Here is a 13,856-nt window from a genome sequence, read left to right as displayed (position 1 = left end):
CCTCAGTAAAGCTTTTGACACCATCAATCGTGAGCTGCTCTGGAAACTCCTCTCTAAAATTGGGGTACCACCCAAGTTTCTTAGCATCCTACAGCAGCTGCACAACGGGATGCAAGCCAGAGTGATCATGGGAGAACTCCAGTCAGAATCTTTTGAGGTAAACGTTGGGGTGAAACAAGGGTGCGTCTTAGCTCCGATGCTCTTTAACATCCTCCTGTCTGCCATCACCTGCCTCTTCCATCGTGTCATGAGGCATGAAGACGGTGTCCATGTGGAATACCGACTCGACGGAAGCCTCTTCAACATCCGTCGACTCCAGGCCCGCACAAAGACAAAGTCCCGGCAAATTTGTGAGCTTCAGTATGCTGATGACTGTGCCGTCGTAGCCCACAGCCCGGACTCTATGCAGTACGCCCTCAACACTATAGCCAGTCTGTACCAATCTTTTGGCCTACAGGTTAACATTCAAAAAACTGAGGTCATGTCTCATCTCACCACCCCAGTCCCCATACCCCCCAGCTTTCATATAAACGGTGTTCCACTTAAAACAGTGGACCACTTCATCTATCTCGGCTCCACTTTGTCCTCAAGCTGCTCCCTTGACAAAGAATTACACACCCGGATAAATAAAGCTTCATCATCTTTTGGACGCCTACGCAGCAGGGTTTTTGAAAACCATAACCTGAAGGTCAGTACCAAGGTGGCTGTGTATAATGCGGTATGTCTCTCCACTCTGCTTTATGGGGCAGAGTCATGGACCCCTTACCGCCAGCACATCACCAACCTAGAGGCCTTCCATATCCGCTGCCTACAGAAGATCCTCAACTTGTCCTGGGAAGACAGAATCCCCCACACAGTCATCCTCAGCAATACTGGCTCAATCTGCATGGAAGCAGCTGTGGCCAACAAACACCTGCGTTGGATAGGGCACACTATACGCATGCCTGAACACCGCCTGCCTTGCCAAGTCCTCTACAGTCAACTACTGGGCTCAAAGCGCTCCGCTGGAGGACAAAAGCGGCGCTTCAAGGACTACACCAGGGACCTTCTGAAGCGAACAAACATTCCCCTCACGCAGCTCGAATCTCTGGCACTAGACAGATCAGCCTGGCAGGTCACCTGTGCCACTGCAGTCTTTCAAATACACCAAAAAAACCAAGACAGACGATCCGAGAGACGCATCAAGAGACACCAGCGGGCGGCTGGTACCCCCCTGGTGTCTGGTTTCCCTTGCTCCATCTGCGGAAGAGTGTGTGGCTCAAGGATTGGACTCAACGCCCACGAGAAGTGGCACCAGCGGCAATGTCGCTGAAACCCTCCCCCCCACCCTACCCCCTTCCCTCCATCCCTGGAGCAAGTGTCATCATCGAATATACGATGGACAGCTAAGAGAGAGAGAGTATATGTATGTGCGAGTGTTTATAGGTGTATATGCATGGAAGTTTATATGTATATGCGAGTATTTATAGGTGTATATGCATGGAAGTTTATATGTATATGCGAGTATTTATAGGTGTATATGCATGGAAGTTTATATGTATATGCGAGTATTTATAGGTGTATATGCATGGAAGTTTATATGTATATGCGAGTTATTCACAAGTGTGTATGCATTCATTACTAACATTATATGTATTGGTATGGATTCCATATTAGTGTGCACGTGTATTTCATATATGTATTTTGAACATCCAGTATACATGTATATGCGAGTAATGTATAGGTGTATATGCACGTGTGTTATGTATGTATTGATAAGCAAAGTTTGATTTAAATCCTACGTGGCTCCTCATAGTGACCAACATTATTTAGTTGTCATACAAATTTTCTTTTTGAATCTATCATCAGACTTTGATGCTCTTCTAGGGGACTATACTTGGCCCCTGGGGATGGCAGGGCAGTAAAACACACACAGATGTATACTTATCATGGACAAGTGTGTAGTGTCACATTTATATTGTCTTTTAAACGACTTTCAATCTTTCATTCAGTCATAGTTAACAACAGAACGAGAATATACCCCCAAAGTTATCAAATGTTCATATAGAACATGCTTCTCAATGTATTTAATTAGAACAAGAATACAGTGTTAACAATAAACGAAGACATCTATTTAAACAACCAATAAACCTTGTGATACATCATTGTACAATGTGCATGTTCATCTTGCTTGTAGTACAGGGTCCATGTTGATCTTTCTCTGGTACGTCACTCTCAGTGTGTCTGAAGTGTCTGTAACAATATAGCTGATACAATCTCTTCTAATGCATCTTTCAACCTTCCCTTCACTGTAATTTGTAATATTTACTGTATTTGACTCAGCATCTAGATGCAGTGGTTACATTCTAGCAAATAGAGAAGCCATAGAGAGTATAGAGAAGCCATTTCGAATGTGTCTCATGAAGGAGAAAGACGCGTGTGTTTTTTCTGCCGGGAGCCAGGACATTTAATTGGAGATTGTAAGCGCTGGAATCGGGGTAAATTTCCGGAGAAACCAAAAGGAGTTGCTTTGGTCCAGATTGCTTCTATGCCTTCTCAAATTTCTAGTTTGCATACTGACCTATACTGTCCATTTATTACGAACGGTTCTGTATCTCTTTCAGACACGCAGGGAGGTTTGAAGCCTATTACCATCTTAAGAGATACCGGGTCCGTTCAGTCCTTCATCTTGGAAAGTGCGCTAGAATTTTCTGAACAATCATACTGCGGATCGAGTGTGTTAATCCGTGGCATCGAGCTTGGCTGTGTTAAAGTGCCTTTACATGCAGTTTATCTCCAGTCTGATTTGTTCACATGTTTCACAAAGTTGGGGGTACGCTCCCAGCTTCCTGTTGAAGGAGTCGATCTGATTTTGGGTCTCCCCGGAGGGCGCTCTCACTTTTGGCTCTCGCCTTTTACCTTACCGCACACTCTTTGTTATGTGTCTTTCTCATTTATGTGAATCTCTCCTTGATTATCATTGCTGATGTGTTCGCTCTGTTGGTCAGCTTTAGTGAAAATGCTGTTAAATCAAGTTATATTCTAACAGGGTGCTGTTAAATATCGTGAGAGCTTTATGTCTTGAATGTCTATGTCCTATGTACCTGTTTGTTGAACACATGTGAAGCTGTAGGGGGTGAGTGCCTTATTTATTTTGTAGGGCACTTGGCCACCACCTTTTTCTCCTGTTTGTTTGGATAGATAGGGAGGTAGGTTATGTTGCTGTATTTTGTTTTCTTTATTTTTGATGCACAGTGGAGTTAAGCATTAATGGGAAGTTAGTGTTGTTTTGTTTATTGTTTTGGCATTTGCTCACCCCTGATCATTTTGCTTCCGTTATTTCGTTTATTTACTTTATGTTCTGTTGGTGTTTTTAAATGGCTGCCTCACAAAAGACTTGGTACAAAAAAAGACCCTAAAGAAAATGAGTGAATAAAATGAGTACTTGAACAGCCATTTTGTGTTGTGTCATTTATGTTGCGGTCCTGCCCTAGACCTGGGCCGTAACAGTATCATTTATTTTAAATTGTGTATTTAATAAACACCATCCTTAATACAGAATATCAACCATACTTTATCCAAAATACACCATCAATACAGCGAACGTTACATATAAAGGCATGTCATTTAAGAGAAATAAAAATGGACAACATGGTCCATTTTACTGGACAATACAGCTAACGTTACATATAAAGGCATGCCATTTAAGAGAAATAAAAATGGGTTATGTTAAAACCATATGATGTTTATTAGTTCACAAATGAAGCTGCCACACAAATTCATGCATTGTGAAATCACATCCAGTTTCCTTTTCATTATCAGAGCTATACTGGTTTTATTCCTCTTGCTTGGCTGTCCATATCGCTAAACAATTTGCAATTGTTATCCATCATTGTACAGAACAAAGGTTGAACAAAAGACGTGACCAATTCGAATAAAATCACTTTATTTTCACAATACCATGTATAGAACACAGGTATAGAACACATATACAGTATTAACAATATACATAAGGGACTCGATGCAGGTAGAGAGAGAACAATATACGGTACAATATTATACTATACAGAGAGCACTAAATGCAAACAATAATAAACACAATAATTACAGTATACATATACCATTGTCACCTTTTAACTAAATATTCAAATACATTTTCAACTAAATTACTGATCTGCCTGCATTGTCACTATATGATAATTAGTTTTCTTCAGAGCGGCTGTATGGCCAAATCAAATTCTATTGCATAATTTTTTTTGTGTTAACACTGTGAAGCTGCTTTGAAACAATCAGCATTGTAAAAAGCAATACATAAATAAAGGTGACTTGACCATTGCAATGCAGCATGAATTAGTGCAAATATATTGTTAGGGTGCAGTATAATACTGAGTCAGAGTCCAGTCAGTGTAACTGATGGAGAGCAGTGCATATGAGGTGTGCTGTGTGTGGTGTTACTGGTACGAGTTCAGTAGTCTGATTGCCTGCGAAAAGAACTCGTCTCACAGTCTGCTGGTGCAGGTTCTGCAAGAACGTCTGCCTGATGGTGATGGTGAGAGCAGGCCATGGCTCGGGTGGCTGGAGTCTGATGATCCTCTGTGCTTTCCTCACACATCACATGGTGTAGCTGTCCTGGAGGGAAGGAAGCTCACCTCAAACAATGTTCTGTGCAGTTCATACCACTCTCTGCAGAGCTTTGCAGTTGAGGGTGCAGTTCCTGCCAGGATGCTTTCCACAGTGCATGTGTAAAATTATTTTAGGGTTTTGGGGCTCACACTGAACTTCCTCAGCTATCTAGATGGGCCATGTGTGGTCACTGATCACTGGAGATATTAACACAGAGCTCAAATAGTTCCTCAGCTCTACTGATGCCTGTTACGACCCCCGGTCTAGGGGTGCAGGGGTGAACATAAAAAAAACAGTCTCAAAACAGAGTACGTTTAAAAGGAACGTTCTCGGGTTCCTGATTTTAATTTCTTTCTGAGGACAAAAAGGTGAGTATTGCCACAAGTCAACAATGAAAAGTAAATCAAAACTCAGGGATAACTTCGGGGCTAGGCCAGGCCAAAATAACAAACAAAAAGTAAACTAAATTATACCAGAAGAAACTAAATTCCCTGTCAAACGAAAAATAGAACCAAAGAAAAATACAATGTCTTACCTATCTCCCTAACTAAACATAAACAGGAGAAAAAATGTAATTAGAAAAATAAAAGGCACCTAGCCCCTACGGTTTATAAATGACACGCAAACTAATATTACCGTGGCACACATGCCACTAAAGTAACCAAACAAAAAGACAAGTGATAAAGGAGAGGGAGTAACTTAAATTAAAAGAACACCAGCAATGGCTCACTCACTAATAATTAACTCATACAACTTGTGTTTTACAACAGTACACGAATCACACGGATCAATCTCTAGCGCTCTCCCTCTCCCGATGACGCGCTTCCGCTCCTCTTTTAAAAGGGCCGCTGCACCGCCGTGACCAACCAGCGCTCTCTGACGTCACGTCCAATTTGGGGCGGAACAACCTATTAGAGACAATAGGAGGAGAGACAGTGGGAAACAACGGGAAGAGAGAAAAACAGCAACACATCCGAGAATACAGTCACAGATGTAACACCCCCACCCATAAATGTCAAATTAATTTTGACTATAACTACCAACCATGGGCACGGGAAAGAGCATCTGCCACAATGTTATCAGACCCCTTCTTGTGACGAATTTCCAAATTGAACCCTTGTACCACCAGAGCCCACCTCATTAATCTCTGGTTGGAATTACACATGCGCATTAAAAACACCAAAGGATTGTGGTCCGTATACACTGCAACAGGTTCAGAGCTACCTCCCACATATACCTCAAAATGTTGCAAAGCAAGAAGTAATGCTAGGGCCTCCTTCTCAATAGTGCTATATGCTCTTTGGGCCTTTAAAAACTTCTTAGAGAAGTAGCATATTGGATGATCAACGCCGTTCGCACTTTCCTGTACCAACACAGCTCCACAGCCCAGTGCACTCGCGTCCACTTCAAGCTTGAATGGACGAGAAAAATCAGGTGCAGAGAGAACAGGCGCGCTGCACAAAAGATCTTTAGCTGTACCAAAAGCGTGGTCACACTCAGGGGTCCAGTTAAACTCTCTAGACGTGCTCAACAGATCGGTCAAAGGGGACACTATAGCGGAAAAATTCCTACAGAAAGCTCTGTAGTACCCAATCATACCCAGAAAGCGTCGTAACTCCCGCTTAGTCTTCGGTCTAGGAAATTCCATAATTGCTTCCACTTTAGCATTAACAGGACGTATCTGGCCATGACCCACTTGTTTACCCAGGTATGTAACAACTGCCTTGCCAAATTCACACTTGGCCAGATTCACTGTTAATGAAGCACTCTTCAATCGTGTAAACACTTCACTCAAAGTGTTAACGTGACTCTCCCATGCATTTGAATACAACACCACATCATCCAAATATGCCTCGCAATTACTCACGCCGGATAAAACTCTCTGCATAAGGCGCTGGAATGTGGCAGGAGCGTTCCGCATCCCGAAAGCCATGACGGAATACTGCAGAAAGTCATCCGGCGTAACAAACGCAGAGACATCGGAGGCCCGAGCAGTAAGTGGCACTTGCCAATAGCCTTTCAACAAGTCCAACTTGGTGACATAAGACGCGGCACCCACACGATCTATGCAATCCTCCATTCTGGGTAGAGGAAAAGAGTCAGGTTTAGTAACATTATTTAGTTTTCGATAGTCTGTGCAAAATCTGAACGTGCCATCTGGCTTTGGCACAAGAAGACAGGGCGAACTCCACGCACTTGAACTAGGCACAGCCAGACCATTTCGCAACAGATAATCTACCTCTTTTCTCATCTCCGCTCGTTTTTTTGGATTGACCCGATAGGGATGCTGTTTTATAGGTGATGCCTCAGCAACGTCAATATCATGGAACAACACATTTGTTTGAGTGAGTGTGTCAGAAAAAAGCGTCAAAAACTGTCTCAATAACAGAACAATATCTCTCCGATGAGAATCACCAAGGTAAGATAAATGCTCATGAATACCTTCCAATATTTCTGAATTGGAGAGTCTAGTTGGCACGGTCACTTCTTCCCGATCAAACCAACCGTCAAACTCAGTTTCAACAGCCGACAACACTAACGCAACGGGGACTGAATCGATCTTAGCGTCACTGGACTTTTGTACATACGGCTTAAGCATATTAATATGGCAAACGCGGGTTTTCTTCCTACGGTCCATCGTACGAATAACATAATCGGTCTCACTTAGTTTTTGCTCCACTGGATAGGGACCAGAAAACCGTGCTTGTAATGCTGATCCTGGGATAGGTAATAACACCAATACCAAGTCACCCACTTGGAAACTTCGACTAACACTACGCTTATCAAACCGCCGTTTCATTTGTTTTTGGTTCACCGCCAAATTTGCTCTCGCCATCTCGCACGCATTATGCAAACGTTCACGCGTCTTACTCACATAGTCCAGAACTGAAATGGGAAGAGAACTACTACTCACTAGCTGCTCTCGAAGCAACTTTAGCGGCCCACGGACCGTATGACCAAACACCAGCTCCGCAGGGCTAAACCCTAGAGACTCCTGTACGGTTTCCCGAACAGCAAACATTACCAACGGTAATCCATCATCCCAGTCCCTGCCCGTTTCCACGCAAAATGTGCGCAGCATGGATTTAAGCGTTTGGTGGAACCGCTCTAAAGCGCCTTGACTCTCGGGGTGATAAGCACTCGATAGCTGATGTTTGACTGATAACTCACGCAAAATCTGTGAAAATAAAGTTGATGTAAAATTAGAGCCTTGATCCGTTTGAATAAATTTTGGTAACCCAAAAACAGAGCAAAACCTAATCAACTCCTTCACTACTGCTTTTGCTTTAATACTGCGCATCGGGATCGCCTCAGGGTATCTCGTTGCCGCACACATGATAGTAAGAATATACTGATGTCCCGCTTTAGATTTAGGCAACGGGCCAACACAATCAATCAGTATACGATCAAATGGTTCATTTATCACAGGGATTGGACGCAAAGGCGCAGGAGGTATAATTTGATTTGGTTTACCAGCTAACTGACATGAATGACAAGAGCGACAGTAAGCACTAACATCCGATTTAAGTCCGGGCCAAAAAAAATACCTCAAAATTCGCTCATAGGTTTTCCTAATCCCCAAGTGACCAGAAAGAACATGGTCATGTGCAAGCATTAAAATCTGAGAGCGATACCCTATGGGAATAACAACTTGGTGAACACTATCACCACTTTCCCATTTACGCATCAGTAGATCATTTTCCCAGAAATACTGCACTCTCTTATTAGCAACTGTCCCGTTATCCGCCGCAGCGATACACACAGTCAGTGTAGGATCGTTTCGCTGTGCAACCGCTAACTGCTCACGCCCTACTTGTACTGGGAACTCACAAGTACCAAGTATTTCAGCTTGAGTTGTCACAGGATCCGCATCACATACTTTATCAGTCACCCCCTCACTAATAGTCTGCAAAAAACTATCAGCTAAATCTACAGCTCTCTCTTCATTGCGAGCTTGAGCTCTTGTTACGACACATGTAGGAAATATTTCAGAAAACTGAGGGCGCACATCGGGTTTCACGTCAACAACAGGGGAATCTACCACAATTGGAAGCGGAAAAACCTTCCCACCTGCCAAATCATTACCCAAAATAAATTGAACTCCTTCCACAGGGAGTTGGGAACACACTCCAACGCAAACAGATCCTGTTATTATTCCCGTTCGGAGATAAATCGTATGCAAAGGCACCTTTATACATCCCAACCCCACTCCCCGAAGAATGACATCAGAGCCTGCATACGAGTCGGGTGGTAGCTTCAGTGTGCTGCTAAGCATCAGTGACTGGGCAGCTCCAGTGTCTCGCAACACCGTTATTAACTTAGGGTCTTCATCAGAACTAGAGGATACCCACCCCGTGAGCATAAATGGCTGATAACACTTCTGTTCTGAAACTGGATTTACATCGTTTGTAGCTGCACGTACAAAACCCACACTTTTAGGTTTACACGAGGAATTCTTCTTTTTCCAGGCATTACAATCGGCTATCAAATGACCAGCATCCAGACAATAAAAGCACACCCTACCATCCCCAGAATGATTTTGAGCAGCCCTACGCTCTCCGGAAGCAGCACCCCCCCGTTCTGTTTTGGCCGCATTAGTCCATCCTCTATTTTGCCCTTCAGCACCTTGGACAGCAGCCCTGTCACCTTTGACCACAGAGGAAAAAATTGTCCTGTGAGTTAGCACGAATTCATCCGCTAACACAGCTGCTGCGGACAAAGACATAACTTTTTGTTCATTTAAATGAATTACAAGATTTTCATGAACACAGCTTTTAAAATCTTCTAATAAAACCAATTCTCTCAGCTCTTCAAAAGTCGTAATTTTATTTGCAACACACCACTTATCAAATAAAGTTTGTTTGTCCCTTGCGAATTCCACAAACGTTTGTCTATCTGTTTTCTTGTACGCTCTAAATTTTTGCCTGTAAGCCTCCGGGACAAGTTCATAAGCTCGGAGTACAGTTTGTTTAACAACATCGTAGACTAAACTCTGATCCACTGGCAATGCGGAACAAACTTCTTGTGCTTTGCCGATCAATTTGCACTGCAGCAGGAGAGCCCACATCTCTCTTGGCCACTGCAAGGCAGCCGCCACACGTTCAAACGCCGTGAAGTAACTATCCACTTCCGCTTCCCTAAATGGTGGAACCAAATTAATATTTTTACTAACATCAAACATGGGCACATTCACTGTGTGCGTAACAGGACTGGACGAGGCAGGCGCAGTGCTTGTGGGCAACGGAGCAAACGAGGGAAATGCCACGGAAGCCATTGGTGAGACCGCAGCCGGCTGAGACAGACCGTGATCCCTCCGATATTGTTCCTTTTCCAACTCCAACTCCAGCTCTTTCAGCCTTAGCCTTTTACCCTCAGTCTCCTCCCGTTTCACTTCCAACTCTAATTCCTTCAATTTTACCGCCAGCAGTGGATCTGATAGTGGGAACATCCTGGTGCTGCTGGGCGGCGCAAACAATGGCAATCTGGCAGGTACGGGGGAGAGTGGCGCAGAAAGAGGCTTTTCATCACCTGTTACCGACGAAACAGCACTCCCAACTGCACCACCCACTCCAGCCTCCTCAGGTAAAATTTGTTGCAAAATTAACTCCTGACACAAATGGTTTTTAAGATCTTTTTTTAACGCATTTCGTGATACACTAATCTTAAAAAAATCAGCGATTCTAATCAAATCATCTTTACGGCAGCGATCAAATTGTTCCGCATTAGGGGCCAGTGTAAAAGAGGTCAAGTCAAACTCCATTTCCCACTCAAATTTGTTTTCCCCACACCAAATGAGAACAGACAGACAAAAAGAGAAACAAATTGTGGAACTTACCCCTCATGCAGTCACACAAAAAGGTAGGCTAGATGAGACAGAAGACAATTTCTTACAATGACAATTCCTGTAACAATAAAGAAATAAATAGTCTACTGTATACACACACACAAAAAAATAGATTCTCCTTTTTCTTCCTCACAACCCAAAAAAAAGACGAGTCTCAAAACAGAGTACGTTTAAAAGGAACGTTCTCGGGTTCCTGATTTTAATTTCTTTGTGAGGACAAAAAGGTGAGTATTGCCACAAGTCAACAATGAAAAGCAAATCAAAACTCAGGGATAACTTCGGGGCTAGGCCAGGCCAAAATAACAAACAAAAAGTAAACTAAATTATACCAGAAGAAACTAAATTCCCTGTCAAACGAAAAATAGAACCAAAGAAAAATACAATGTCTTACCTATCTCCCTAACTAAACATAAACAGGAGAAAAAATGTAATTAGAAAAATATAAGGCACCTAGCCACTACGGTTTATAAATGACACGCAAACTAATATTACCGTGGCACACATGCCACTAAAGTAACCAAACAAAAAGACAAGTGATAAAGGAGAGGGAGTAACTTAAATTAAAAGAACACCAGCAATGGCTCACTCACTAATAATTAACTCATACAACTTGTGTTTTACAACAGTACACGAATCACACGGATCAATCTCTAGCTCTCTCCCTCTCCCGATGACGCGTTTCCGCTCCTCTTTTAAAAGGGCCGCTGCACCGCCGTGACCAACCAGCGCTCTCTGACGTCACGTCCAATTTGGGGCGGAACAACCTATTAGAGACAATAGGAGGAGAGACAGTGGGAAACAACGGGAAGAGAGAAAAACAGCAACACATCCGAGAATACAGTCACAGATGTAACAATGCCGTGTAGCTTTTTCTCAACCAGGGGATGAAGACCTAACATAATAAAACATGTATTTAGGAGGTGGTAAATAAATAAACAATATATTGTATTATTTATACACATATTATATATATATATATGCCAAAAGAATCCTTTCACAACTGTCTAACTGGTGATTTAACTTATGTCTTGGTGCCTACAGATTCCTCCCGTCAACAAAGACTACACCATATCTGGCCTCGAACCCGCTTCTCTTTAGTCTGGGCCATACAAACTAAAGACTGACCTGACCATTGTGTGTGCTCAATGCCAGTTAGCAGCTTCTCTTGATGTACTATTTCTGTACAAGCAGAAAATGAGAACATAATACAAACAGTCATAACAAATCAGTAATCTATTGAAAACTGTACAAAATGCCTATTTCTTTATCAAGTGGCTTTATCCTCCTTCAAACAATCAGAGAAAATAATAAGTCAATAATAATTCTAGAAAAAAAAAGAGTTTTGGTGAATAACTTGTGACTGTGAATAACAGATGTCAGTACTCACCATATTAAGTAATTTCCTGCCCAAATTCCAAAGATAATGGCACAGCTGATTTGCTCATTCTATAAAAAAGATTTATAAGTGAAAAATGATAACTGCTGACTTGAACAGTCCTTTGAGAGCTCAACATCAAATGCTGTACTACATATAATTGCATTGCTTGATTACAGACATACCAATGGAAATGTGCACCTTTTCGTCATTCTGTCTTTTCTCTTCGGGCACAAGATGGCCATGTTCATTCTTCATCCCCAACAGCAGTCCACACAGCAGCTATATAACATTTAATGACACAGAGGAACTATATCATTGGAATCATTTAAAAATATTTTTCCAGCTGATGAAAAATAAAAACCTTGACAGCCAATTAGATCACTTAAAATGGCAGACAACATAACCACAGCACATGCTTATAATAAACAGAAATGTATTGTCCGTTGGTGTTGATGTTAAAATAGTTATCATTATAGTTATTGGTCTTGGTGTGGACAAACTTAAATTATCTGATGTGTCATGTGACATGTTAAACTATTATTTCTAGACTTCGAGACATTGCAAAAGACATAAGGTGTAGTGTGTGTTTACATATATAAACAATCTGTGTGAACTACTACTACGTCGACATGACATCTAGGGATGGGACGATACACTTAAACTCACGATACGATGCACCTCGATATGCCAGGGTTACAATACGATACGTCACGATACGATATCAAAAAAAAAAAAGTCTTTCCAAATCTGATTGATTTTTTTTTTTTTTTACCACCAAAGTAATGTACTAAAACGAAAGGTAGGATTTTTCTCTTTTTTTTGCATTTTGGTTCTATGTTGTTTAAAAAAAAGGAGAATTTTTAGAAGTCCGCGACCACATCTTAAACAGGGGTGCCAATAATTGTGGAGGGCACTGTAGGGATGTCAACCGATTAAAATATTGAATAGCGATTAACTGCATGATTGTCATGAGTTAACTCGCGATTAATCGCAATTTAATCGCACCTTTTTAGCAATTGTAAATGTATCTTAAATTAAGTTTAAATTAAGCTTTTAATATTCTAATCAACATAGGTATGGACAAATATGCATGCTTTATGCAAATGTACATTTATTATTAGTGAAACCATACTTATTCAATAATAATCAATATAGCATGAAGACTAGACATATCAAAGGTCATAGATATGTTTATCTAAGAGATTGTTCATGTCTCTTAAGCCTAAACTTAAAAATAATGAGTAAGTAGTGATTTCTCTCATTTTAACAATATAAAGGGAGTTTTTACACTGGCAGTTTAATTCAGAACAGGGAAAAGTTCGTATGAAAAATTGTTAATGTGTACCAGTGAGCAAACCAGAACCACACCATACCTGGAGGAGGTCCATATTACACGACGAGGAATATTGTGTGGCCCCTTTAAGAGATCCGCATTCCCTATTGAACTGCCGGTATTTTGCGTGTGCGCGCCGAACGTGGCCGTGATTCACGTGGACAGTGTGAAGAACACGGACGACTCGGGAGCGCGCTTGTTCAGGAAAGTAACATGTGCATTAGTTTTAGCCGATTGTAATGTATTTAGCTCAATAAAACACGTGTTCTGTAAGGGGTTATGGTGTTAATGATTTACCTCAGACATGAGCGAGAGTGAGCTGCAGTGCATCGCGCTCAGACTGCAGAGAATTCCTTCCCCCACTGGATTTTTGAATATATATTTTTGTATAATATCAAAATAAAAATACTGATTTATAAAGTAGCATTTATATCTGGAGTAACACACTACACAATTTAAAAATCAGCTAAATACGTATTAACATATACTCAATACGTATTAACATATTTCTGCCCAGTTTAGTCTAAATTTGAAGCAGTAGCACTAGTTTCAAATACATTTCGTCAGCGAATACTTCAATATTTTTCAGATTAATCGATGAATTGGATAAAAAAAAAAAAAAAAAAAATATATATATATATATATATATATATATATATATATATATATATATATATATATATATATATATATATATA

At 41.3% G+C, this 13,856-nt stretch overlaps 1 protein-coding gene across 2 annotated transcripts; it reads right to left on the bottom strand.

Moving 5' to 3' along the window:
- Positions 1–3,908: 3,908 nt before the first annotated feature.
- LOC137058839 (uncharacterized) lies at positions 3,909–13,732 on the bottom strand. Of its 2 annotated transcripts, none has more exons than XM_067432370.1 (4): positions 12,008–13,732; positions 11,835–11,893; positions 11,573–11,626; positions 3,909–11,211 (listed from the first exon to the last, which is right to left on the bottom strand). In XM_067432370.1, exon 4 carries the CDS (start codon positions 10,361–10,363, stop codon positions 5,639–5,641), a length of 4,725 nt encoding a protein of 1,574 aa, XP_067288471.1. In that variant the 5' UTR covers positions 10,364–11,211; positions 11,573–11,626; positions 11,835–11,893; positions 12,008–13,732; the 3' UTR covers positions 3,909–5,638. The 2 variants fall into 2 exon arrangements, with proteins under 2 accessions (XP_067288471.1, XP_067288546.1); XM_067432445.1 differs by having other exon boundaries at positions 12,024–13,732.
- Positions 13,733–13,856: the final 124 nt, after the last annotated feature.

Source organism: Pseudorasbora parva, chromosome 1, assembly GCF_024679245.1.
Source record: "Pseudorasbora parva isolate DD20220531a chromosome 1, ASM2467924v1, whole genome shotgun sequence".
In the NCBI taxonomy this organism is placed as follows: Eukaryota; Metazoa; Chordata; class Actinopteri; order Cypriniformes; family Gobionidae; genus Pseudorasbora; species Pseudorasbora parva.
The sequence above is the reverse complement of the archived record's forward strand: the minus strand, read 5'-3'. Positions and strand labels throughout refer to the sequence as shown.

Coding starts and splice junctions, on each gene's coding strand:
- LOC137058839 (XM_067432370.1), bottom strand. CDS start 10,363: ATGGAGTTTGACTTGACCTCTTTTACACTGGCCCCTAATGCGGAACAA.